This window comes from Grampus griseus, assembly GCF_964374135.1.
Source record: "Grampus griseus genome assembly, chromosome: 15".
NCBI classification, from domain to species: Eukaryota; Metazoa; Chordata; class Mammalia; order Artiodactyla; family Delphinidae; genus Grampus; species Grampus griseus.
In genome coordinates, this window is record NC_139009.1 from 735,913 (window position 1) to 759,126 (window position 23,214).

At 50.5% G+C, this 23,214-nt stretch overlaps 1 protein-coding gene across 1 annotated transcript in view; it reads left to right on the forward strand.

The window, feature by feature from the left end:
* The window catches only part of SNTG2 (syntrophin gamma 2), a gene marked incomplete at its 5' end in the record, with an annotated part of 196,553 nt that overhangs the window by 162,253 nt on the left and 11,086 nt on the right, over positions 1-23,214 (forward strand). Inside the window, 3 exons of the mRNA XM_082671777.1 lie at positions 3,876-3,947; positions 9,935-10,141; positions 19,819-19,911. Coding sequence (XP_082527903.1) covers positions 3,876-3,947; positions 9,935-10,141; positions 19,819-19,911 — 372 coding nt within the window. The remainder of the gene's footprint in view (positions 1-3,875; positions 3,948-9,934; positions 10,142-19,818; positions 19,912-23,214) is intronic.

Genomic DNA, 23,214 nt, shown 5'->3' on the forward strand with positions numbered 1-23,214 from the left:
CCTCCATTTGTTTACTACTTTGATTTTGTTAATCAAAGAAGTTTTGTGGTTTTCCTCATATACATCTCGTATGTTTTTGTTAAACTTATAACTAAGTATTTCATTTTGGGGATGTTAATATGAATGGTAATATGTTTTTAATTTCAAATTCTGATTGTTCACTGTTCACATACAAGAATGTGATTGACTTTTGTATGTGAACCTTATATTCTGCAACCTTGCTATAATTGCTTATTATTTCCAGGAGGTTTTTGGTTTGTTTCATTTGGTCAACTCCTTCAGGTTTTCTACAGAGAAGATCTGCAATCAAAGACGGTTTTATGTCTTCCTTCCCAATCTGTACACCTTTTACACGTGGTTCTTGCCATATAGCACAGCAAGGACTTCCAGTTAGATGGTGAAAAGGGGGCATCCTTGCTCGTTCCTGGTCTTAGTGGGGAAGCTTCGAGTTCCATTCACATGGTTGGAGGTTGTATTTGCCTCACATGGTCTGACGCTCTGTTGTTAGGTGCACACATGTTAAGTATTGTTGTGTCTCCTTTGAGAATTGACCGTTCATCTTTATGTCATACACTTTTTATCCCTGATAACATTCCTTATTGTAAAGTGTGCTCTGTAGGAGAGTAATAGTCCTCTACTTTCCTCTGATTAGCGTTAACATGGAATATTTTCTCCATCCACTTGCTGTCAATATATATGTGCTTGGGGGCCACGGTTGGCCCTGTGTCTTCCCCTCTGTTACGCATCCAACAAGAGTTGTTGATTTTCCCACCCACTCCGCTTCACGCTGATGGTTACTTAGGAGTGGTGATGCTCAAGCTCCTTTCATGCAGAACCAGAAACACTGTAACTTTTTAAATAGAAAAAAAAAAATCAAAATGACCGCTACACAATGGCATTGTGCTGATTTAAATCATTTTCCTGTACTATCCAGAATAACACAAGCGTATTAGAAAATGGGGCCTGAAAGATTTTATAAGACAATGGAAATATTTACTCTGCAAAATGTTAGGGAAAAGAGCCAAAGTAGAAAAAGTTGTAAGTGGATGATTGGAAGCTTTGGGCTGTAAACAGAATCTGTTTCCTGGCTGTGGGGCCACAGGCACTAACTCACCCTCTATTCAGCACTTTCCTCAGTTTAAGGATGGGGGTGGTAAATGCTAGCTGACTACCTCACAGGATGAAACGGAGCGCTGAGGGACTTAATGTGTGTATTCATAAGTGTGTCTGAAACTCCAGCGCATTTGAATTTAACAGAAGAAATTTTACTCTTAATGTTCAGCAACTTCTCATTGTAAACGCAATACACAAAATATGGCGAGTGAATTTGCACCTAAATATTTGCACATGTTTTTGTCTGACCTTGGATTTTTGTATCCTCGCACTGGAGGCGAACTGCCCAAATCAGAAACAACCGTATGTTAAGTTTTTAATACATATGTTTACTGATCTCCTTTATTCTGACATGAAATGTGAGGTCGTGGCTGTGAGGGGGACTGTTAATTAGTCACAGCATCTTCCCTCCGACCGGGCCTCACGGGAGGGCGAGTGAGGCTGGTGGGCTCTGTGTACACAGAGGTTTGGGCCACACGGGAGGGGCTCGAAGTCCTTAAGCCTCTCTGAGTTCAGGCAACATAAACAGCTCTCTTGGGAGGGCGTGGGAGGCGGGCCTCTGGTCCATTTCTCTTTGGAATGAGAATAAGTGGCTCCAGGGGAGTGAATCTACAAGTGTCCCTGCTGATCTGCTCTCAGACCCCCCCAGCCTGGGTGCCTCACTCCTCCATCCCCGGGCCAGCAGTCTTTGCCGAGAAAGCCCGACCACACTGATGGAGCCTTGTGGCCAACACATTGTGTCAGAATATCTAAATGAACTTTTAAAAGGCCCAGAGAGACTGTGGCAAATGAATTAGGAAAAATTAAAGAGAAAGTCCTGTCTTCAAGGATGGTTTCTGAGCTCCTTCAAGATGAGGGAAAGGGAGATGTTGAAGGCAACGAGGAAACAGAAGGGAGAAGAGCTGGAAGACAGGAAAGGAGCAGCGTGGGGCGGGGGAAGGCAGTGGGTTTTCTGGGGCTGGGTTACCTACGAAGAGTAAACAGCCGGCGGTGGGGAGTGGTGACCCCAGGTCTCTCCTGTGTGCTGATGCATGCTGGAAAGGCTGCATTAAACCAGGATTCTCTGGCCTTTCTCATGCGCTCAGCTCTCCTTCCTTAGCGTGAACTGTCATTTCTGATTTGCAAATTGGAATCTGAGAAATAATGTTTCAGCTACTCATGTTTTCAGACACCATTAAAATGTGTTAAGTAACACTTATAAAACCAATTTTATAGCATCTTATAACATTAACATATAAATTATATAGCAGTTACCTATGAATATGCAAGAAATACTAGAAGTAATTTTAAGGATGTCAATTAGGGGAGTATATTCTATCATTTAAAATAAAATATTTACCTGGAAAGAAGTAATTTAAGTGAAGATTTGTAGACTGAAGGCATATTAGACAATTATGCATCTAATATAGAATATCTCTCTGTGTCAGTCCTGGGGCCACACAAGGGTTCCACAATAATATTAAAATACGCCAAGGTACTACATCTGAGGAGCTACGCTCTCTGCTCTATTTCAAATCAGATGTGGTCAGATAAATAGAAAATTGTCAAAGCAGAAGGTAATGAAGAGAAAGACCTGCTTTTGAAAATTAATTAATAAACTTTGTGTTTTAGGTTTACAGGAAAGTGAGTGGCAGGTAGAGAGCTCAGGCCCCCTATCTTCCCTGTTCTCACCATCCTGCCTTAGTGGGCGTGTGTGTGTCACAGCTGATGACCAGTGCGGGTACATCGTAGTGACTGATGGCTACATGGTCCCCACAAGATTCCAAAGGCTCTCAGGGTGGAAGTGTTTCCCTTTAAGTCCATGGAAGAAGCGGTCCATCCCAGAAGTCCGAGCATCTTCTCAGTGTCAGCTGTGTCTCTGACTGTGGCACATTCTCCTTGAAACAGTCACCGTGGCCCAGAGCGTGAGACGCACGGACCAACTCACCTCCGAGGGCACCTCCACCCTGGGCTGAGCAGTCAGCCACCAGGAGCACGGGAGCCGGGCATGGAGAGGGGGTCTTCCGGGGGGAAAGGAAAGTGACCATCAGCAATGAAAACTAAATGGAAGGGGACAGCTCAAACCACAGATGGCCATGCAGACACACAGATAGCAGCTGCTTAACAGAAGTTAGGAGCGTAGCAGAATGGGTGAGGAGTCTCTAAATTTAACCTAAAATCGGTCCTTAAATTAATGCAAAAGACATCCAAAATGAATTCCTAAAATTATGCCCAATTGTGTGTAATAGATAAGTTCCGCCGTTACTGGGTTCTTGTATCAATAATGTATCTAAACATCTTCATGCTTCACGCCACCAGCGGGGACATGCAGTTACTCAGCAAAACTTGCTGTGGCATATAGTTTAGTTTTTCAACTGTCCTGCTCCTGGTTTAGAATTTAATGAAGGTAAAGACACATTGACTAGCTCCATTGTTGTAAATGTTTAAATTCTCATACTAAAAATAGTATGTGTCTTTGCATGTATACTTTACATTTTTTTTCCAGTTTTATCGAGGTATGATTGACAAAAATGGAATGTATTTAAAGGGTACAGTGTGATGATTTGATATCCATGTACATTGTTAAGCGGTTCCCACAATCAAGTTAGTTAACACCTCCATCACCTCACACAGTTCCCCTTATTTGGGGTGAGAGCACATAGGATTTATTGCTAAGTGGTTCCCACAGTCAAGTTAGTTAGCACCTCCATCACCTCACACAGTTCCCCTTATTCTGGGTGAGAGCACATAGGATTCATGTGTCTGTTTTATATTTCTTGCAGGTGAGCTCATTAGACTGGGTCCAAGCAGAAAAAACCTATAACCTCTGTGAGGTACTATTTAAAGTTCACAAGGTAAGTTTCCTTTGCACATTAGATGCTTTCATATTAACAAGATGATCTTTGGGCTTAAAGAGTGAGAGAAATATTTGTTTCCCACTGTCTGTTGAAGTAGTAAAATAACATGAACATCGAGCTTCATCCCACAATCTTTCATCAGAATTCCACAAAAGAGTATCATAGAGGAACTTTTAAGTCCTTATTCTTTTTTTTTATGTAGGTGCCTTATTATTTCATTCTGGCCTTTTTATATTTTCAACTAGTTTATATGGCTTTCCAGACATCTGAGATGTTCATTTGGTACTGGGATGTCTTCATAGGACCATCATATTTTATATGTGTTCTTCATTAATAAACTATCGAGCCTCTTCTGTTTTTATCCAGCATATCTTTTCAGAAAAATTGAAAAAAAATTTTTGTAAGGTCGGATCTTAACAAACGGCACCGCGAAACAGAGGAAAGCTTCAAGTGAGCTTTATTAGGGAGCACTCCTGGGCGAGGCTCACTGGTCCGAGAGAAAGGGGCCAGAGAAGTCGCGCCCAGTACTGGATGAGGGGGATTTCTATTGGGGTAACAGCAGAAGGCGGCTTGCAAGGGGAGGGGGTGGTTTGCTATACAGGGTAATTCCTTATTTGGTGAGGATACAGCAGGGCCAGGTGTTGGTTGGTCTGCTGTGGGGCGTAAGCCCATTTTCCCTTCCCATCGGCCCATTGTTTTCTGGGCAGGAAGTTAGAGTCTCTTGTTGATTCCCAGAACAGGTGAGGTTGTTATGTCCCAATGCCTCTCCTACCTCATACTGGTCGATGTTTTCTCTTACCCCCCGGGCCTCCTTTCACCCGGGCCAATGGGCCTTGCAATTTTAATCAATAAACATGCTATGAAGTAACTGAAATCGTGAAATTAGCCAGGAGGATGGCTGCGGCAAAAGTATTAAACTCAATGCAGGGTAAATAATAATCATAATAAATGTATCGCATTCAGCATTTTAAAAAAGGAGATTGAATTCTGTGTCTTGTTGGGAGTCTGTAAACAGTGATCTTACAGAGTCTCCCCTTTTCTCAGGTGCCTTTAATTGTTGATGTTGGTCATTTTGCACGTATGAATTTTAAATTATCTGTAATAGTTACTTCAGCTTTCAAAAGTTGAAATAAATGTATGATTATTGTAAGAACTAGCACTTTAGTGTAGAATTTTTTTAATGATTTGTTTTCATAATCACCATTTCAAAGTATAGTCATTAATATTTAGTCCAGAAATCAAGTTTTGTAGTTGTGGTGGTGTTTTTCTATGACACTTCCTCCTCTCCCAAAATTCCTTTTTCCAGCTCTTAAAATTATGTGTCTGTATTTCACACTCACCATGAAAGGGATGAGAAAATTGAATCAATCAGACTTGATTGCAATCGTGACCTAAATCATAAACAGCCTCCACACAGTGAATCATAAAAACACTGCTCAGCAGTGAGGCTCCTCCTGCATAAATATTCCCTCTCAACGTAAGAATATTCCGTTTGCATTTTTCAGTGGAGCCAAATTTACTCATATGTTTGGCAAAGCACCTTGAGAATAATACCTTATCTTTGCTGAGTGAGCCTCCTGGAGCCCTGCTAAGTGCTCCATCTACATCCTGAGTTAATCCTGTCCCCAACTGAGGACTTAATCCTTGTCATCTCCATCTGACAGGCGAGACCCAGAAGCACAGAGGGGGAGTAGGTTGCAGAAGCCTCCCTGGAGGCAGGTGGGGTCCAGGTTCCCTCGGCCTGAAGCTCGGCTGAATCCGATGCTATTTTTTTACATGCACGCTATTCTTCTTTCCCTCTGCAAATGGAAGCATGTGCACGATTCCACACGTCACTTTTCGCTCTACAGTTTATCTTGTGGCTCTTTCTTCAATATACACAAAGAGATGATCCCGCTTTGAAACCGCTACCCAGTGTTCAATTCCATGAATGTATCATATTTCATTTTACCAAGCCCTTCTCAAGGGATATTTAATTTGTACCCATTTGTTTGCAATTACAAACAATGTAATAACTCATTTCACACGTGTGCAAGTGTATCACCAGGAAAAATTTAGAGAGGTGGAATTTCTAGGTCAAAGGATGTGGACTGTTTACATTTTGATAACCAACAAGGACCTACTGTAGAGCACAGGGAACTCTGCTCAATACTCTGTAACAACCTAAGTGGGAAAAGAATTTGAAAAAGAATACATACATGTATATGTGTAACTGAATCTCCGTGCTGTACACCTGAAACTAACACAGCATTGTTAATCAGCTATACTCCAATACAAAATAAAAATTTTTTTAAAGTGAAAAGAAATGCCAGTGGAAACCATGAAATAATGTTTGCCAATTAGACTGTCAAAGATGAAACGGTTGGTGACAATGCGAGGAAGGGTCTATCAAAATGTAAACAGTCCACGACCTTTGACCTGAAATGCCACCTCTCTAAATCCTGTTCTGCCTCACCTGTCAGAAGCGCTGGCCTCCCGGGAAGCTCTCTGGAGTGTCCTCCTGTGACCTGTTCTCCAGCCACCTCTCAAGTGCAGCCTTGTGAATAAGGAGAATACAATTCTCCTCAAGTCCTGTCAGAGAAAACCTGGACCCATCAAAGTTAAACAGACAAGGAAGACGTCACTGGGGGCAGAGACCGACCTCAACTCCACTGAAACAAAGGGCAGGGGTCCCCGAGCTGGGTGAGGGGCGAGTGTGGCCCAGGTGGGCCCCTCCCAAAGGAAGAGGAGCCTCTCTCCCGTCTTCGTGGAGGGAAGTATCTGTGCAGCCTGGCCTGGGTCCCGCGGAGGGAGGCTCCCGCCCGCAGAGACGGGAAGACGGGCCCCATTCCTGGGCATTCGCGCCCCAGGGGCGTGGATAGCACCCAGGCTCGCCCTGTAGAACCGGCGGAGGCTTTAAAAAGATCTGCACTTCCAGGGGGCAGAGAGAGGTTTAGAGGGATGGGTTTCCTACCATAAATGCTCCGGGGACGGCAGGGGGCGCCCAGAGTCAGGAAGGGGCCTTTGCCACTGGTCAGGCCGCGGGAAGTGATTTGGGGGATGCCACAGCAGCTCAGGGACCTTTAATTTTGTAATTGCGCCCGATTTGCAGTCTTAACGACACATTGCAGTGCATAAGAACTGAGCTCCTGCTTCCAAAAGAAGCTACAGAAAATATCCGGGGAAATGAGCTGTGTATCGATCAGTGATTTCACTCATGTCGCAGCATCTACAGCGCGTCATCTTTTGTGAGGCTCGACAGTTTGAGGTGCAGAAAGTAATCACATCTACGAGATCCTTCAGTGTCCTTTCTTGGGATTCCTCAGGTGGTTCAAACGTTATTTTTAACTCTTCTATTTGTTCTTGCGCGTAGAGCTGAGGTTTGTCCGTTCAAGTGAAGACTGACAGACACTTCACTGCTCGATCAAATGAGCTCACTCCTCAGAACTGACTCAAAACAAGGAATTTGCAAGAGTCAGATAGCTGTGAGCATGGCAATATTTAATGATATTCTTAAGTAGTGAACATTAGGAGAACTGTCAGATGACCACAGAGAAATAAAGTCCTAATAGGGTCGTATATGTCAAGTCCTCCATTAAAATCACATTACACATTTATAGAATGATGTGTACAAAGAGACATTGCATGGAGGAAATATAAAAACAAATTAGATAACAAAAGATAGATCATAATAGAATGATCTGTCTTTTAAGTTTCCTGTATTGTTGCTCTAATCATCTCAAATAAATAGAAGCAGGAAAAAATCCAGGTAATTTTCTAAAATAGTCTTTGCATTTTGTTGTCTGAAAAGTGAACCCAGGATGGTTTCTGTCTTCTCACAGTCTGGGCAGGGGGGCCACATCAGGAGCAGGTAGCTGGAAACCTGATGCTGGATTGTGTAGTCGCTGACTTTGTCGGGAGACAGTTCGCTATACGTTAGATGTGAACGTTCAGTCTACGCCACGACTCCGCACTGCCTGTGGACGGTGGGCTCCATGTAGACAGAAACAAGCCACGTGGGCGAGGATGCAGGTGCTACGCGCTTCATCCGTGCTGTCCTTTAAACCCATGACGACCACTCTCTTACACCCCATTTTATGGTTCAGATATTTAGGCTTAGAGAGAAGTGAAAAGCTCAAGGTAACAGCTGATAATTGGCCAGGAAGGTCCCAAGCGTTGTCTGTCTGACTGCAAAGCCTGTTTTTCTCCTATAGCAGCGCACAGCTCCCCACCTACACCAGTACAGGAAAGAACATAGCCGTACCATCGACGGTGCCACCCGCACAAACACTTGCTAAGAGTCCTTCTTTGGTGGTCAGTCCTGACACTCAAGGTCAGTAGTTATGGACGGAGTTCCTGAAAAGTCAGGCCAGTGACTCACATCTTGCTCTTCTCGACTTAGGACCTGATATCCTATTTCCTGAAGGGTTTCTGTGCATATGCCAGGCTGAGGCCAAGGATCTGGCGGCCCCAAAATACAGGTGCAGCCTCTGTACCGTGTTCATTTAGGATCAGGACAGATGCACCAGCACACACCACACCCGTGCACACACACGCATGTGCACGCACCCTCACGTCGCACACCACAAGGCAGCAAGTGCCTGAGTGACGCGTGAGGACGGGTCCCTGGGCGGCGGAAGCGGGGACAGCGCGGATCGGGGCCTGCAGAGCCGCCGCGAGGCCCTGAGAAGGCAGGGGGCACCCAGAGCCCGTGCACCCATCTCCACCCCCGTCAGCAGCCACTGCTCTCACAAGCCTGGGCCCAGTGGGCAGAAGTGTATTTCACATAAAACCAGCCCAGCCCACAGGTGGGGCACGGGGATTCTGGGAATGAACTCTGGCCACCAGTGTGAGTCGTGGGGGTGGCCTGGCGGGACAGCCCGCGTGGATCTGAATAGCTCGGAGTCGGGGGGTGAAGGCTTGGCCTGTGGGCAGCCTCTGTTCCTGCTGCCACCGGGCTGTGGCTCACATCATGTCCCCTCAGCTGCTCAGCAGCCCTGGCAGGATGTCCACCTGCTTCCCCGTCCCCGGGGAGGCCGTGCGGGCAGAGGCCACCCTAGTGCAGGGCCTGACGCGGACTCTTCAGGGTGTCTGTGCAGTGGGTGGGTGAGCGGGAGACGAAGACAGACGTGAATCTCCAGGGGACAGAGACACAGAGATGCAGAGACACACGCACACAGAGACAGAGAGACACGGAGGAAGGGAAGAGCAGGCTCCGGCCTGAGACGCGGACTCGTTTGAGGCCCCAGGCCCCATCTCTCCTGATCCCTGAGTGAAGCCCGACACAGCTGCTCCTTGGGTGGGTGCGTTCATGTCTCAGGCGAGGCTGTGGCGGAGACCCCCCGCCCCGAGGTTCAGAGCTGCCGGGACATCCGCCCGCTATGTCTGTGACCCACGGACGCGCTGGGGCTGACTCACGTCTTCTGCTTAAATGTTTAATCAGGAACTGAATAACGGCTCTTTTTTCTTGTTTCAACCTTTGCTTTTGAAACTATTTCTAAAACACGTCTTCTGTGTGGCCAGGACCTCTGGGCTCACGTAGTTAGGTCTCGGTGGCCCAGTGCCCCTGGGGGACCCCAGGTGCTCCACACATGGCTGAGGGGTGGGGACCCTTCAGGGACCCTGGCAGAGCGGAGAGAGTCGTGCGGTCTCGCTCTCTTCAGTGTTTGCTGATTTTGTGCTCAAGTTAAGCACAAACGTCTCGTGACTTTTTTCTTTATCTTTAAAGCTAAGCATAGAAGCAGAAGTTGTGGCCACTGATGGTTTAGGTGCAAGATGCTTGCAGAGCATTGGCAGGTGGACATAACTGACTCCCAGATATTGACTTACAGGCCCGTCTCCACGGCAGCGACGTCGGGGGACGCCGCTCCTGAATCCAGGCGCGTGGCCAGGAGGTCGCCTGGTGGAGTGCGGCCCCAGCCCCCAGCCTGGAAGAGGCCCCTCTGTCCCGGGCGGTCACCCGGGGGGCGTCCCCTCTAACCTGCGTGCCCCCCTCTCTGTTTCAGTTCTGGCTTCCGGATGACTGCTGGGCCCAAACCAGCCTCTGCCTGGGTCTCCAGGACCCCACCTGCGGGGAGCACAGGCCCTTCTGCTTCAGCGTCCTCGTCGGCCACGGCAGGAGCCACGTGTTCAGCGTGGAGCTGGGGAGCGAGCTCGCAGCGTGGGAGCTGTCCTTCCAGAGGGCCACCTTCCTGGACGTGCAGAGGACGGGGGTGAGCGACTCGCTGTCGTCTCTGGTTAAACCTGCTTGGGCACCGGAGACGTAAATTAGAGCAGCTGTAGCGAGCATTCCAGAAATCAGGCGTCGTCAGGAGCTGGGCGCTTCTCGCCGGGGTCCCTACGTCAAGTGCGCCCGGCAGACGAAGAGGGTGAATTTGGGGGAAAGCAGGCAGAGCTTTCATCTCGGTTGCATCAGGCTCTCTACTCACAGTGAGGGAAGGGCCTCCTGCGCCGTGTAAGGGAAACGCCCTCAGCCAGCAGCGCAGTCAGGCCCCTGGTGTTTGCTCGCCAGCCGTGTTTACTGATTCACCGGGACCTGTGTCGTAGTTTAAGGCACTCAATGGCCCTTCCTCTCAAACTTAATGATCCAACAGGAACATAAAACAGCTCATGTGACTGGGTCGCTTCTCCCTTTTCAGGACAGCAAATAAATCTCTCCCAGATCGGGGTGTGTAGGGACTAAATGGATGAGGTAGCGTGGGTCGTGATCCGCGTTGTTGGAAGTAGCAGCTGCCCTTCATGGGGGAATTCGCATGGCTAGAAGTGAGAAAACAGATGCAGCATCGTGGGGTGGGTTTAACTCCACACGGAAGTTCTGGGTTCCTTCTCCCTCCTGGCCTGGCGTCAGTCGCTCTGGGCGAGGACTTGGGAGCGGCTCCTTCACTTATCAGCACTGCTTTGAATGTGAAAAGATTCTGTGCCATCGTTTCTCTCTCGTTCGGGATGTAAAAATGTATGGAGTCCCCTGATGCTCAGGGCTAGGAGGGAGCAGGGAGCGTCCCTTCAACTGTGTGATGTTCTCTGAAATCTGTGGTCCACACGGTGGGTCCCACGCAGACGTTCACGGAAACCAAGCCTTGTCCCTTCTGGGGCCCCGAGATACCCTTGCTCACTTGTAGTTGTCTCTGATGATGTGAACATCTTCCCAGGGAATCTGTCATTCATTTATTGCTCATGAACTGACAACTCTTTCAGTTGGAAACACTGTGGATGTAAGAAAGTGCAACTGTGTGCTTTTGAAGTCAGAACTCCGGCCAGTCTGTTGAGGAAGCCGGGCTTCAAGGTGGGCTAAGTGGCATCTGTGCGGTAGAGGTTTTAAAATTATAATCCTCCCAGATTCTACCAAACAAGAGAATCCAGCTTCTGTATCTGCAGAATCTCGTCGCGCGTAACTCACTGTGGCTCTCCCTGGCTTTACAGCACAGCCCTCTCTGCAACGTCTTTCCAGCCCGGGTGTCTTTAGTTCCTGCTCCTGGAGTGTTTTCCCCCTTCACAGCCAGCCCCGTCAGCAGAGCACCCCTGCATTTCCTGGTGTTGCCTCTACTTTTGTTCATTAAAGTGAGTTGAGCCCCCTTTGCTCATCCCTTTACCACAAAGAACTTGCACCGCCACTTTCCAAGTTATGTTTAAAATATAATCAAGATGCTCGAAATGCAGACGTTAAGGCAGACGTGGCCGTGGTAGGTCAGCGGCTGAGCTGAAAGGAGCACCAGGGCTGGGGCTTCAGATCCTCTGATGCCGGGGAAGCTGCTGCCCAGAGGGCAGCCCGTCCTCCAGGCCTCGCCGATGCCCCCGAGCCCCGCCGCAGCCAGGAGGACGGCAGACGGTCTGTGCCCTCCCCCGCGCTGATGCCCTGAGCCCAGGTCTTCCCGAGCATGCGAGATCAGGCTGTGGGTCGGGGCTCTACCACCCCGTCCTCCTGTCTGCCTGAGCCCCCCGGACCTCCACTCTGGCCTGGGGTGCCGCCCGGCTGTCCTTCGGCCGGAAACACGAACGCACAGCAGGGAGACCGCCCCAGGCTCCTGTGTGTCTCCTGTCCACCCCCAGATCCTAACCTAACTTGTCAGTGGCAGAGAGCGTGCGTCCTCGTGTTCCTGCAGCCCTGCGTCGATGCAGCCGGGGACAACACTGCAGGCAGGTCCAGGCGGGCCGCTCGGGCCCACGAAACTGCCTGGGCCCTGGATGGACTGTGGGCCTCGATCCTCGGGGCACACCGACCACCCCATGTTGCGCCCCTCACCCTCCCACACTGCAGTGCCCACGCGGCTCCTTCTGCATCTACGGCCCGTCCTCCATCCACACCCTAGTTTTCCATGCTTTCCTTTTGGATGTAGTGTGACCCCAGGCCTCAAGGACCCTGGTCACCCTTGGGTTCCACCCGTGCGGAACAGATAGCCGCTGAGCAACGTTTAGGGATTCGAGTGGGCCGCAGCATCCTTGCCGTTTGGGGATTAAACAGTTAAAGAGCCCGTGTTCCTTCTCCAGCTGTTTGAACACCGACAGAGCCACTGATGAGAAAACATATCTAGACTACTGGAGCTGTGCTCTCCTTGGAAATTTTGTTTGAAAAGCCTAAATTGAGTAATCTCCACAGTAAATATTTGCAAGTCTCCAGAGCGAATCGCCGACATCTGTGCGACTGTGAGAGGCGCTATTTAGTGCTGTTCTTGGCCCAGATGAGCTCTTCTGAGGATTTCCCAGGAAGATGCTGGAGTACGGATTAGCTTACAGCTCAGCAACTCATTTCTCTAAAAACCATCACGGCTTAATTTAATTAAATGAGAACTCAGAGCGCTGCTCGTGACGTTTCTATTTCCGCTCCTGAATTTATTTCGGGGTCAATCTTGTCCTCCAATTAGCATTCCCATCATGGAAGAGCACAGCCAAATTAGCTTTTATTACTTGTTCGCATTTTAAACCTTCCTCTTTCCAGGCTGTAACCATTCTGGTTCTGATGGATGAGGACAGGAAGGGAACAGTGACGTGACCTGAAAATGTGGCTGAGAATCACGAGTCCAAGCATTTATCTGGAATCCAAGCTCAGTAATGGGGGGATCCTGTCCTAGTTTTTCACTATAAACCCAAAGTCTCCAACATATGATATCACAGATCAGCTGCCTCCCAGAAACTTATAAAACATCTAAGAATAGGGTACGTTTCTTGGCATCTACTGCCTTCTGGCGTAAGACTCCACACTACTTTCTTTTGAAGTTTATGTTTGTATCCCTAGAAAAAGAACTGCATATAATCTTGAGTAAGACAAGACTAACTTGGGTTTATCTTTGAAGATTTCACTTAGAGCTAAGTTTTCAGAAAACAAGTAGAACATTAAAGGCACTGCCAACAAAATCACCAATTCCAAATACTGCATCCATACATTGTCTTATAAAATAAACATTTCTGTTTTTGATGGAAACATTCAGCTTTATTTGTAAGTCACACAACTCAACGCTTCCTAAACATTCGCTGTGAGATGTTCATCTATATATATACACATAAGCACTAGCACTGAGAAATACCCAGTCCTTTGGCATCCACACCTATACATGTGTCTCTGAGTCCCTCCCCTCCCAGAACTGCTCTGTCACTGATCTCTCGGCCTGCACTCAGCTGTGTGAATAACCTGTGTTCCCACGTCCTTCAGGCAGTGTCCATCATCTGCTGCTATTGCCTAAGCTGCTTTGCTATCCCCAATGCTCGCTCTCTCTCCTCCTCTCTCTCCCCGCCCCCAATACATAGATAGATGATAGATGGCATATACACAGACAGACAGACAGACAGATAGATCTGGTAATGTGTCGCTTAAGGCTAGTATTTTCTTCTCGTTTGTCTGTCTCATCTGTCCATTGGTGTAAGTGGGGTGTTCAAGTCCCCACTATTATTGTGTTGCTGTCAATTTCTCCCTTTATGGCTGTTAATACTTGCCTTATATATCGAGGTGCTCCTGTGTTGGGTGCCTGAATATTTACAGTTGTTAGATCTTCTTGGATTGATCCCTTGACCACTATGTAGTGTCCATCTTTGTCTCTTACAACAGTCTTATTTTAAAGTCTATTTTGTCTGATATGAGCATGGCTACCCCAGCTTTCTCTTCATTTCCAGTTGCATGGAATATCTTTTTCCATCCCCTCACTTTCAGTCTGTGTGTGTCCTTAGATCTGAAGTGAGTCTCTTGTAGGCAGCATGTACATGCGTCTTGTTTTTGTATCCATTCAGCCACTCTGTGTCTTTAGATTAGAACATTTATTCCATTTACATTTAAAGTAATTATTGATGGGTATGTACTTATTGACAGTTCGTTAATTATTTTTCTGGTTGTTTTGTAGTTCTCTTTTGTCCCTTTCTCCTTTTGCTCTTCGTTTGTGGTATGATGACTTGTCTTTAGTGTTATGTTTTGATTCCCTTCTCTTTTTTGTGTGTGTTTCTGAAGATTTTGGGTTTTGGTTACCATGAAGTTTATGTATATATCAACATATATATGTGTGTGTGTGTCAGTGTGTGTGTGTGAGTGTGTCTGTGTGTGAGAGTATGTGAGAGTGTGTGTCTGTGTGTATGAATGTCAGTGTGTGTCAGTGCGTGTGAGAGACTGTGTGCGTTGAGTGTGTTTGTGTGTGTGTCTGTGTGCATATGTGTGTGTTGTGTAGTGTGTGCTGTGAGAGTGTCTGTGAGTGTGTGTGTGAGTGCATGTGTGTTGTGTAGTGTGTTGTGTGAGAGACTGTGTGTGTGTAGTGTGTGTTGTGAGAGTGTGTGTCTGTGAGTACGTGTGTGTGAGTGTGTGGTTTTGTGAGTGTGTTATTTTAAACTGACGATCTCTTAAGTTGAATGCATTCTGTCCACGCTGCACTTTCACTCCCTCCTGCTATGTTTAAGGTTTTTGACGTGATATTTTACATTCTTTTGTTTCGTGTATCCCTTAAGTACCTACTGTTGATATAGATGATTTTACTACCTTTTAAAAATCTTCCTACTAGCTTTGTAATAGTTGATCTACTATCTTTACTGTATGCTTGCCTTTACCAGGGAGATTTTTCCTTTCATAATTTTCATGTTTCTGGTTGTGGTCTTTTCTTCTCCACTTAGTGAAATCCCTTTAACATGTCTTGTTAAGTGGTTTGGTGGTGCTGAACCCTTTCAGTTTTTGCTTGTCTGTAAAGCTTTTGATTTCTCCATCAAAGCTGAACGAGTGCCTTGCTGGATAGAATGTTCTTGTTCGTAGGTGTTTCCCTTTCGTCATTTTAAATATGTCCTGCCACTCCCTTCTGGCCTGCAGAGTTTCTGGGGATTCTCTTCTATGTTATTTGTTGCTTGTCTCTCACTGCTCTTAATATTCCCTAACTTTAATTTTTGCCATTTTAATTACAGTGTGTTTGGTGCGGTCCTCTTTGGGTTGATCCTGTTTGAGACTGTGCTTCCTGGACTTGGGATGTCTGTTTCCCTTCCCAGGTTAGGGAAGGTTTCAGCTGTTATTTCTCCAGTTATGTTCTGAGCCCTTTTCTCTCTCTCTCTTCTCCTCCTGAGACCCTTATCATCTGAATGTTAGTATGCTTGACGCTGTCCCAGATGCTGTCTTAAACTGTCCTCATTTTTTAAGGTTCTTTTTTCTGTTCAGCTCGGGTGATTTCCACTGTTCCGTCTTGCAGTTCACGGATGTGTTCCTCTGTATCATTTAGTCTACTGCTGATTCCTTCTAGTGTGTTTTCTGTTTGTTTTAGTATTCTGCAGCTCTGTTTGGTTCTTCTGTATATATTTTCTAACTCTTTGTTAAACTCCTCACTGTGTTCGTTCTCCTCCCGAGTTCTTTCAGCATCTTTATGATCATTACCTTGAACTCTTCATCAGGTAGACCGCTTATCTCCACTTTGCTTAGTTCTTCTTCTTGGGTTTATCTTATTCCTTCTTTGGAACATCTTCCTTTGCTGCCTCACTGCGCCTACTTCTCTATGTTTACTTGTGTGTATCAGGTGGGTCAGTTACTTTTCCCAGTCTTGGAGACATGGCCTTATGTAGGAGACATCCTGAGGGCTCTAGCAGCACACTCCCCTCTGGTCATCAGAGCTGTATGCTCTAGTGGTACCTCCGTGTGCGGGGTGTTTGGCTGACTGCCTGGGCACGGTCACAGGCTGGGCTGGTCCCTGGCCCTGTTGGCTGCCACGCCCTGCCTTGTGCAGAGGTTGCTGGAGGCTGATGGTGGGTCTGTGTCCCGATGCAACTAGGTGTAGGGCCTGGGGGTGCCGAGGGCTGGTCCAGGCCTGTTGTGGCACAAGATCCCTTGGCGGGACCCAGTGCTGGTGCTGGCTTTCTGGTGGGTGGGCCTGGGTCCCCACAGGATTGGCTGCTCAGCCTGGAGGGTCCCAGGACTGGTGCCGACTGGCTGGTGGCTGGAGCTGGGACCTGGCACCAATAGACTACAGGGAAGACTCCACAATGGCACTCAGCAGCACCAGTGTTCTCGTGGTCGAACGTGCTCCCAAAGAAGCTGAGGCCACCTTCCCCATCCCCAGGTGAGCTCCAGCCTCCCTGGAGACTCGCCAAGATCAGCAGGTGGGTCTGGCCCAGCCTCCAGAGGGACGGACGCCACACACAGCAGGTCACTGTGTCTTGGGCCAGCACAGCACCTGCTCACCGAGGATTCTGCTCCCCACTTACCTGGATGACATCAGCTTCCCAGCCTCACTTCCCCAAAGGGTGCAGAGACTCATATGGGGAGAGAGACTCTTTACAAAGGAAATGTCCTCTTCAGTAAGTTACCCATCGGGCTTCCCTGGTGGCGCAGTGGTTGGGAATCCGCCTGCCAATGCAGGGGATGCGGGTTCATGCCCTGGTCCGGGAAGATCCCACATGCCGCAGAGCGGCTGGGCCCATGAGCCATGGCCGCTGAGCCTGCACGACCGGAGCCTGTGCTCTGCAGCGGGAGAGGCCACGACGGTGAGAGACCAGTGCAAAAAAAAAAAAAAAGTTACCCATCTTCCTGCCTCAAGTATTCCTTAGTTTTAACTTTCCCCAAAGGCATTACATAAGGACATGGAAAACGCACCCCCGAAGTGCTATGACAGGAGGAAACGTCTCCTGAAGTAGAACTTGCAGAAGGCGTGGCCCCTGCCGGGGGTGGAGAGCTCACCCGCAGCTTCTCCCTAGCGAGCCTGGCGGCGCCCGACATCACCCAGCACTGCGTTAGGGTCTGTTCACCTAGCTTAGAATTTGACTGACGAGCACCCACAGAAGCCTTTGCTCACCCGTCTGGTGCTCACACTTACAAGCACTGCTGTGAGCTACACAGGTACTGATCACCTGATCTTCACAAAACCCGAGCATGCTGGCGCCACCGTCACCCCTTTGTTTAGGGGACGAAGTGCAAGCAGCCCACCCGCACGGACCACCTGCCTGTCTTCCGGGGCGGCCCCTGGTGCCTGAACCCCCTGCGCTGTTCAGCCACCCACTGACCCGCCCGAAGCGCCCTCCCTGGATGCCCTGCCGGCGTGGGAGCCCCGCTCGGAGGGAACGCGCGGCAGGACGCACACCTGCCCGGCCCGGGGTCTGCAGACAGATCACGTTTCTCAGAAAAGCACGGTCTTCGGAGAGTGTCCCTGGTAACAGAGCCTCACGTCAGGAGAGGGCTGAGCTCACGGGGGTGGGAGTGAAGGGGACGTGCCCCCGGCCTTCCCGCTCCGAGCCCAAGTGCAGGACACACAAGGCGATGGACACTCGCCCCAGAAGCGGTTCAGAACACGGTCCTCCCGGGGCTCCCGAGACGCAGTTCTCACGTGACACCAGCACCGGGTCCCTGCCCAACGCGGAGCCTCAAGCGGCAGCTCCGGGGAAATCAAAGCCGCCTCTAGCTTCTCCCTCCGCGCCTCCCCTCAGGGCGGTGGCGCGTTCTGATCCACCTTCATGAACAGAAACCTGGGTCCCACCGTTGAAGGTCGTGACTACTCCTGCCCACTTCCCACTACGTGTGCCCGCGGGAGAGGAGCCGGGTTGCTGGAGCATCAGTCCTCGCGTCCCAGACGGCGTGCAGCGCTGACGTCACGTGAGCATGCAGCACTGACGTCACGTGAGCGTGCAGAGCTGACGTCACGTGAGCACTCGTCTTCACGGGGACGCGCACGGCTCGGCGCTGCTCCGTGGCCCCCGTCACTTGCTCTGCCGCCGCCGTCCTGCGAGGACCCCGGTCAGGTTGGGTCGGGGCCTCCCTCCTCCAGGGTGACCTCATGCTCACCTGACCCCATGCGCCGGGCTGGACGAGGCCCCCAGCCCTGCCAGTGCTGTTGGGGGGCCGAGTCAGGAACGCCCCCAGGCTGTCCGTGGGAACCACGTGGCCAATGCCCATCGCTGCCCGGCAGGAAAGGGAGCCCTGCGTCTCCAGAGGCCAAGCGGGGAACCCGGCTACAGGGCGGCTCCCTCCCCTGAGGAAGATGCGTCCAAGAAAGTCGGGCGGAACAGAGGATTTAGAACAGATTAAGGGTCTCGAAATTCAAAACCACCCAGGTGTCGATCGACAGTCACTGCTCCTGCCAAGAACCTGGAAGATCTGGAATGAACGGAGACGACCACAGAAGCCAACGTGAGGCCCATAGGTCAGAAGCGTCCACAGGTGCTTTCCAACAGCCCCGATAACCGCACTTCCAAAACAAGAGCCAACACGTTGAAACAGATGGAGACTGGAAAGTCTCAGCAAAGCGATCAAGGCGGTGAGTTACAGAGCAGACACAGGGAAGCTTCAGGGCGAAAAGCAGGACCGCTGGAGGCAAGGCTCAGGGAGTAAAGGGGCGGACAGGGGATGAAGCCCCCGTGTCATCGGAGTCCCCACAGAGGAGACCCAGGGCGGGGCTGAAAAGACACAGGGACTGACACTCCCCAGAGCCAGCAAGTCACAAGCCTGCGGGTTCAGGGAACAGGGCACTGCCACGTCTTCCTGTCCAGACCGATGGTGAGGTTCCTCGCTGAGTGGAGCGCTTTACCTGCAGGTTAACCTCAGGGTTGTAACTACTATGCTCCCGGGACCTCAGGGTTCACCTTCCTGCAGTCACACCTGATGTTAAGAGCGGTGCCCAGACAGTAGAGCACAGGCCTGTGCGTTTCTGTGCTTTTGCCCGACGTGGCTGGAAGTGTGGACGTGCGCCCGCGGCCTGTGTGCACGTGCGTGTGCTTGTGTGTGCACATGTGTGTATGTGCCTGCGTGTGCCCGCGTCCTCACAGCGCTGGTCCCTGGAAACCAGGTGGCCCGTGGAGTTTGGTTCGGGCCCACAGAAGTTCACGTGACAGCTGAGGCCGCCCTACCTGAACCAGCCCCAGAGGGTGGGATGCTGGCCCCTCACAGCAATCTGCCACCTGTGAGGGGTCCTCGGTCCTTGGTTTGGGTTTTGGTGACGTCGCTGCTGCCGTTTTTTCTGTCCTTTGTTCTCGTTTTACAACAAACTCCTCTCGGACGGTTTCCCAGGAACAGCCGGGTCTAGGTTCTCCTGGACACACTTCCAGCCTGACCTGTCCGGAGGCAATTTGTAGGAGCAAAACAATACCCCCCATTTGTGCAACAGGGATGGTCCTTCTGGAATGAGTCCCAACAGGGATTTACTGATCTGGGATGTGTTTCAAAGAGGCTTCAGCGAATGGAACTCTGTGTCCTCTGCTGGTTTATTTCTAGTTAGAGTGACGCCCATGCAGGTGGTCCGACTTCTACAATTTGCTGACAGACCAAAAGCTAGGGACGCTGCCCGTGGGAGCCGTGTCCCAGGATTCGTGTGACCGCGGGCCTCCAGGTTCCCTCCAGGTGGTTGACACGTTAACACCTTTAAAAAAATAGGTTTTGACTGGGGGAAGTATTGTGACTACCTGATTAATGTTAAACCTCATCATTGAAGAATGTTTGCTCACAGTTAATACTTTGTTCTAGTCCAAAACGTACATGTGCAGCTGGCAAGGAGACGCTCTGTGCTTCACGGTGGACTTCGCTCTGGGATTCACCTGCTTTGACAGCAAGACAAAGGTAAGGGCCAAGCATCTGGCGGTCGGCGCCCATCAGCGGTGCGTTTGTTACATTTCAGGGCCATTAACACCTGTGTGCGTCTCAGCCATCACCAGCCCCGACAGTCTCGTGTCCTGTGCAAGTTATGCTTCGTGGTGGACCTTCTCTCTGAAAGCTCAGGGTCCCAGGATCTCACAAGCCCCAGAGCCGGGCAGGGCTGATACCACACCACGTGGTGCCCGTGGGCAGGTGCCCAGGGGTCTGGAGTGGGGAGGGGGAGGTCGGCAGGGCTGTACCACTCAGGGGGAGGACCCTCCGCACCGACTGAGCCCTTTGGGGAGACGCCTTACCCCTGCTGGACCTAACACCTCACCTGGGTTGTTAGGTTGGGGGGTCGACACCTTGGTTGGGGGGTCAACGCCCCACACCTGGTGGGGCTGACCAGGTGCTGATTCCACACCTGTGAGCCGTGACGGGATTTCAGTTTTACTGGACATTGAACAACCAGCATGAGGGATGGGAAATGAGACCCACTCCCATCAGCATCTCAAAGGGGCCTGGGTGTTCACCCAACCACACAAGTGCTGAGAATTTTGTTGCAAACATGAAGCCAGTATTTTGTCCTTCGATATTTTTAAAATCCACTGTCTGCTAATTAGGAGCAGAGGTGAGGGGAGAGCACCGGTGTGATGGGAAGAGGAGTGAGACCTGCCAGGGACACGGAAATGTCGGCTTGGAAGGGAGTTGCTACCAGCATCCAGTGGGGAGGGGAGAGCGATGAGGTCAGACATCCGCAATGTGCGGGGCGGCCCCGCAGAGCGAGCAGGGAACCCCGTTCTGGGCAGGAGTCCACACCCGTCACAGAATTCTGGGCCGGAAACCCACTGTGCTCTTGTCACTTCCCTTCCTCCCAGGAAGATGGTTAGATGTTTCCCCAGTAGGGGTCCACCGACCGTTTATAATGACGAGAGGTCTGCTTGCATAAAACTGGAGTTGAGAAGGCTCTCCTGTCTGCCATCCGACATCAAGGTCACAGAGGGGACCAAGGCTCCCGACCCCGTGCGGGCATCCTCCCACGTACCTGGTCCACCCACGGTTCCCACCAGCTCGGGCTCCATGACTCGCTGTTCATGCTGTTTGGCCTTTAGCCAGACATGCACGACCTCCTTCCACGTGTCCTCGGAGACAGGGAAGTGACAAAGCACCTCCCCCAGAGAAGGGAGAAGCCCTGAACACAGTCGTTAACCAGCAACTCTGATTTATAACGTCTGTTTCTTGCTTTGTGGTTCAAGGAATCCTGTGTGTCAGGACATCTAAACCGAGGCTTTCCAGAGTTCACCTTCAGGGTGCGTTTCTGAAGCCAGTACCCATTCCCCGGCTGCTCCGGGCTCTGTGCAGGCCCGCCTGCTCAGTCCAGGAGCAAAGCCTCCACCCCTTGTCAGCTTTTCCGTGCGCAGGTTGTTCCCAGCCGGCAGGTCTGGTTCTTTGGTCACGGTTGGCATAATACCCGGCGCCCAGTGAGCTGGCCGGGGTCACCGTGTCTCCCGCGGGGTCCCCGCTGTGTGGCCTCACTCTGTCGGGGCCACACCGCACCCACCCCCCGGGGCCAGGCCAGGCCGGGGAGGGGTGTAAGTGATAGTGAGAGGTCGGGAGCGAGTGCCTGGCACTCTCTCTTCCGGGGACCCCAAGGCCCAGACGCTGATGTTCCCAAGGCGCCCGCAGAAGAGCCCGCTGGCACGGCGCCGAGGACGGGAAGCCGCTTCCCTAAAGGCCCCACGTCCCTCAGGCCTGCAGCCTGTGCAGCCGGGTTAGGTCTGGCCGCGTCAGAGGGGCTCCCCCGGGGAGCCCGTGGGTGGCCTGCGACGCCCACACCCTCTCTCCTACCTGCCCACTGAGCTTCCCTGCCTCCCTGGCTGCCGCGGGTCTTTCTGTCTTTAGGGCCTCGCCCTGTGCGTGGCCCGCTGTTTCCTGGCGGCGGGCAGGCAGGTCCAGGCCCGGGGCCCTTGGGAGACTTCCCAGCCCTGAACCCCGCACGTTTCCCCACTTCGTCCTCACACTAATCGAATAAGACTTGAAACAGGCACGCTATGTTCTTACCGCTGTGCACGGCCGGGCTGCCGCGTTAAATGTCCTGGTAACCGAACCGCGTAACTCGACGAAGCTCTCCTAGTTGAAATAGTATTTATGGGTGGCCCTGCCTGCCTCGCTCTGCCCAACACGCGGGGCCGCCCCGTGGCCCCCCTGGTGGAGAGCGAGCGGCTTCTGCAGCCGCTGGGCTTGCGGGAGCCGTGGGCAGCTGCGGCTGTTCCCGGCCCGCACGTCAGGGCCGAGCCCCGCCTGGAGCTCGCCCGCCGCAGGTTCCGGGCACCGCAGGCTCTGCGTCCCTGCCGCGCTCAGCGGAGCCCTCTCCCACTCGCGTCCGGTCCACTCTTGTTCAGTCACGTTTTCACAAAGTTCCAACTAAGCCTTCTTTTTGCTCATCCGACCCTCTGGTTCAGACTCCAGAACCCTCTCCTGACCTGTTCCCCTTTGAAGGTGAACTCTGGACTCCACATTTTTCTTGTGATTACTTCTTTATTTCAAGAAGTTCTGGCCTAATACTTATACATTTATTTACACAGTAAACAGTAGACAGTAATGGAAAATGAAACCAAAAACTGACAAAGGAAAAAGGAAGGTTGTTCCGGAGGCTTGTTTCATGGATTCCTTTTGAAATTTTATTTTCAGAACTTACAATATTTGAATTAGTTTTGAAAAGCAAAGCTTTCTCAACCTAACAGTGAAGAGTATACCAGTGGGTTGTAAATATATAAAATAGTTATACTTTTACTTCATTTGATGTGTCTGCAGTCTTTTAATGTAGGATGACATTTGCAAGTCCAGTACTAATAGGATTTCAGTATTTCTAGATTGATATGAAATAATTATGAAAATAATTAAATAATTACTGAATATGAAATAATTATGAACATTATGAAAATGAGGTATTCTCCATATGCCCTTTATGTAAGTCATCATGGAAAAATTTGGGGGCCCCGAAATATTTAGATTGGGATTTATCACGCTTATTTTCACAAGATAATTAGCACTCCTGTACCACATTACACTGTTAGATCAGACCGTTTGTGTATGATGTGTGGGTAAAGCTAAATACACAACGTAGCAGTGCTACTTACTAACCAAATGCTTTAAAAAAGCCCCTAGAGGGCTTCCCTGGTGGCGCAGTGGTTGAGAGTCCGCCTGCCGATGCAGGGGACACGGGTTCGTGCCCCGGTCCGGGAGGATCCCACATGCCGCGGAGCGGCTGGGCCCGTGAGCCATGGC